The sequence below is a fragment of the Blennius ocellaris genome, assembly GCF_963422515.1.
Source record: "Blennius ocellaris genome assembly, chromosome: 13".
NCBI classification, from domain to species: domain Eukaryota; kingdom Metazoa; phylum Chordata; class Actinopteri; order Blenniiformes; family Blenniidae; genus Blennius; species Blennius ocellaris.
In genome coordinates this window covers 25,287,328-25,289,827 of record NC_137662.1, presented here as the reverse complement: position 1 = coordinate 25,289,827, position 2,500 = coordinate 25,287,328, and the positions used below count along the sequence as shown (strand labels likewise).

General features: G+C 46.6%; 1 protein-coding gene across 1 annotated transcript in view; it reads right to left on the bottom strand.

The window, feature by feature from the left end:
• Window positions 1–497: 497 nt before the first annotated feature.
• LOC308138509 (bone morphogenetic protein receptor type-1A-like) overlaps window positions 498–2,500 on the bottom strand; it is an 18,322-nt gene continuing 16,319 nt past the window's right edge. Inside the window, exon 14 of the mRNA XM_080507646.1 lies at window positions 498–2,451. Coding sequence (XP_080363772.1) covers window positions 2,326–2,451 — 126 coding nt within the window. The 3' untranslated portion in view covers window positions 498–2,325. The remainder of the gene's footprint in view (window positions 2,452–2,500) is intronic.

Below are 2,500 nucleotides of genomic sequence, written 5' to 3'. Positions count from 1 at the left end.
TGTGAAGTTTGGTGACTGTGGGCCCAGGAGCTGCTGAGAAATGAGGAGAAATGTTTATATGAAAATACATGTATTGTGCAACCATGACGAGCAAACTTCAGACCCCTACCAATCTTCAAGGTCAAGGTCAGGTCACTTGGTGTACTGGAGGTTATCCCTGGAGTGTGTATCATGTGCGATTAAAATTTCAGAGCCCTAGCTCAAAAACCTAGGCCTCCAGAGCCCAAAATGTGTTTTTTAAGCACTTCGTGACCCTGTGACCTACTTAATATGCAAATTAGGTCAAGGTCACCATAGTATCCCTTCCCCCTCTGAGATGTATCCACATGTGAAGTTTGGTCACTGTGGGCCCAGGGGTTGCCGAGATATAGGTAGAAACGTTCGAACGTACGGAGACTGTTTCAAGACGCCCCTTCGGGGCCTATCGGCCACGGCGGGGGATAAAAACAAATGATGTGAGTCAGAGAGGAAGAAGGAGGCGCACGCCACAGTTTGTGTACTAAAATAAGGTTATTTACTTAAAAATCGGTACATTGGACAGACTGAATACAGAGTTTTCATTTCCTTGGTAAACTCATAAGGCACCAAAACAACTGAACAGATTCTTCCTGCTCACCCGCGCCAAACCGCCACGTCGGCGCTCTGGAGCAGCGGACGTACGAGCGCTAGCTTCGCGCGTTAGCCTAGCTTAGCACAAAGGCAGCGACGGGGGGAAACGGTTAGCGTCAATCCAGATCAAAGTAACGTGCTAGCTCATTGAGCTAACGGCTTGTGCTAAGCTACGCTAAGAACGCAGAGCGATTTCCTAAATTACCTTTATTGAGGAAGAAAACGCACGAAGAAAAAAAAAAACCTCGTTAAAAAGTGCGATGTTTTTTTTTTAAATAGTGACGACGAACCAAAGTCAAAGCAAAGCGGCGGTGAGGGACGACCAGCAGGGGGCGACAGCACACTTCATCTACACAAGACGGAATACACAAATTTATCACCTTTTTCAGGACAAATTGTAATAAAACTTTGAATTTAAAACTACATCTCTTCTGATAAAATCTAACCAAAATGTGGAGTTAATTAATCAACTAACGTATTTCTTTTTTCACTTGAGAAAAATTTTAATTTAAAATTTGAGGTTTTCTTTGTTCTGAATCCAGAATAAAACTTGGGATCAAAGTTTCCTCGTTAAAATTTTTCTTTATCTGATGAACGTTACAGGTGAAATCTTCACACACGCGCCAGTCGCTTGGTGGGCGGGCTTCACACAGAGCCACGCCCCCCTCACACTCCCCACTTCCTGTTTGCTTTGCTTGTTTTCCTCACCAACAGTTATTCCAGAATAAATGAAGGATACACATTAATCTCACTTTGAGCTCAGAAACCATCCGATTGGACGCGGCGAACCTCAGTGGGCGGAGCCAAAGCCGGAGGACCAGTTGGCGACGCTATTGGCTGCTAATATTAGAAACTACGTTTGTATTTGTGGCTTTAAAAACAAGTTTTTACATGAACGTCTTGGGCCCAAAATTTTATTCGCCATTTCCAGGAAGTGTTCCGCCAGCTAGCGGTTAGCTTTTTTTGTGGCGACGACTTGAACCACGTTTTAACAACTAAGTGTCTTTAATATTTCGGTGGGAGTTCAGTTATTTAAAAAAACAAAAAAACAAAAACTAAGTAAAGTTGTGAAGCTTCAGTGAATCGGTTCTTATTTGAAGCTCCGCCCACTGAGCAGATTCCTCCAATCAGCTGTCAATCAAACGTGCGATACGAGACAAACAGGACGGCACACGTTGAGGCGGCGACTCCTCGTCTGTCCGGAGGAGGCGCGGTAACCACGGCAACAACTTCTGTACACAGTAAAGTTCATGTTATAATAATAATAATAATAATTATAGTACCTTTTTCTCTTTATAGTTACTGGAAGAGTGAGATACATTTCAATATGGCAGGAGGAAGTCAACATACAAAATAACTTGGCATTTCCCAAACGGGGGGGGGGGGGGGGGGGGGGGGGGACACATAAAATAACTTGGCATTTCTGAAATAGGAGGAGGAGGAGGAGGTGAAGAGGGAGGAGGAGCAAAGTGGCTCCTTTAATAACAAGTTTATGTACGACGAGTATCCGAAGCTCCGCCCCCTTTCAGCTCCTCCAAACGTCGTCGTCTCATCTTGTCGTTCGGCTTTCACAGAAAGCGTCAAACCCAGCGAGGAGGAGGTGCAGCAGGAGGAGGAGGAGGAGGAGGAGCACAGTTCAGCCCTGAAGCGGGTCCTTTAGCTCCTCCTCTGGAGGCGAGGAGGAGCAGGAGGAGCAGGAGGAGGTGCAGGAGGAGGTCAGATCTTGATGTCCTGTGACTCCACCATCTTGGCCAGAGTCTTCTTCACCCGGAGGACGGTGAGGCGGGAGGCGGGGTTGTGAGCCCAACACTCTGACATCAGCTTCAGCATGGCGCGGAGACACTGGACAGGAGGACACGTCCACCGGGTCAGAGGACAGCTGCTGGAGTGT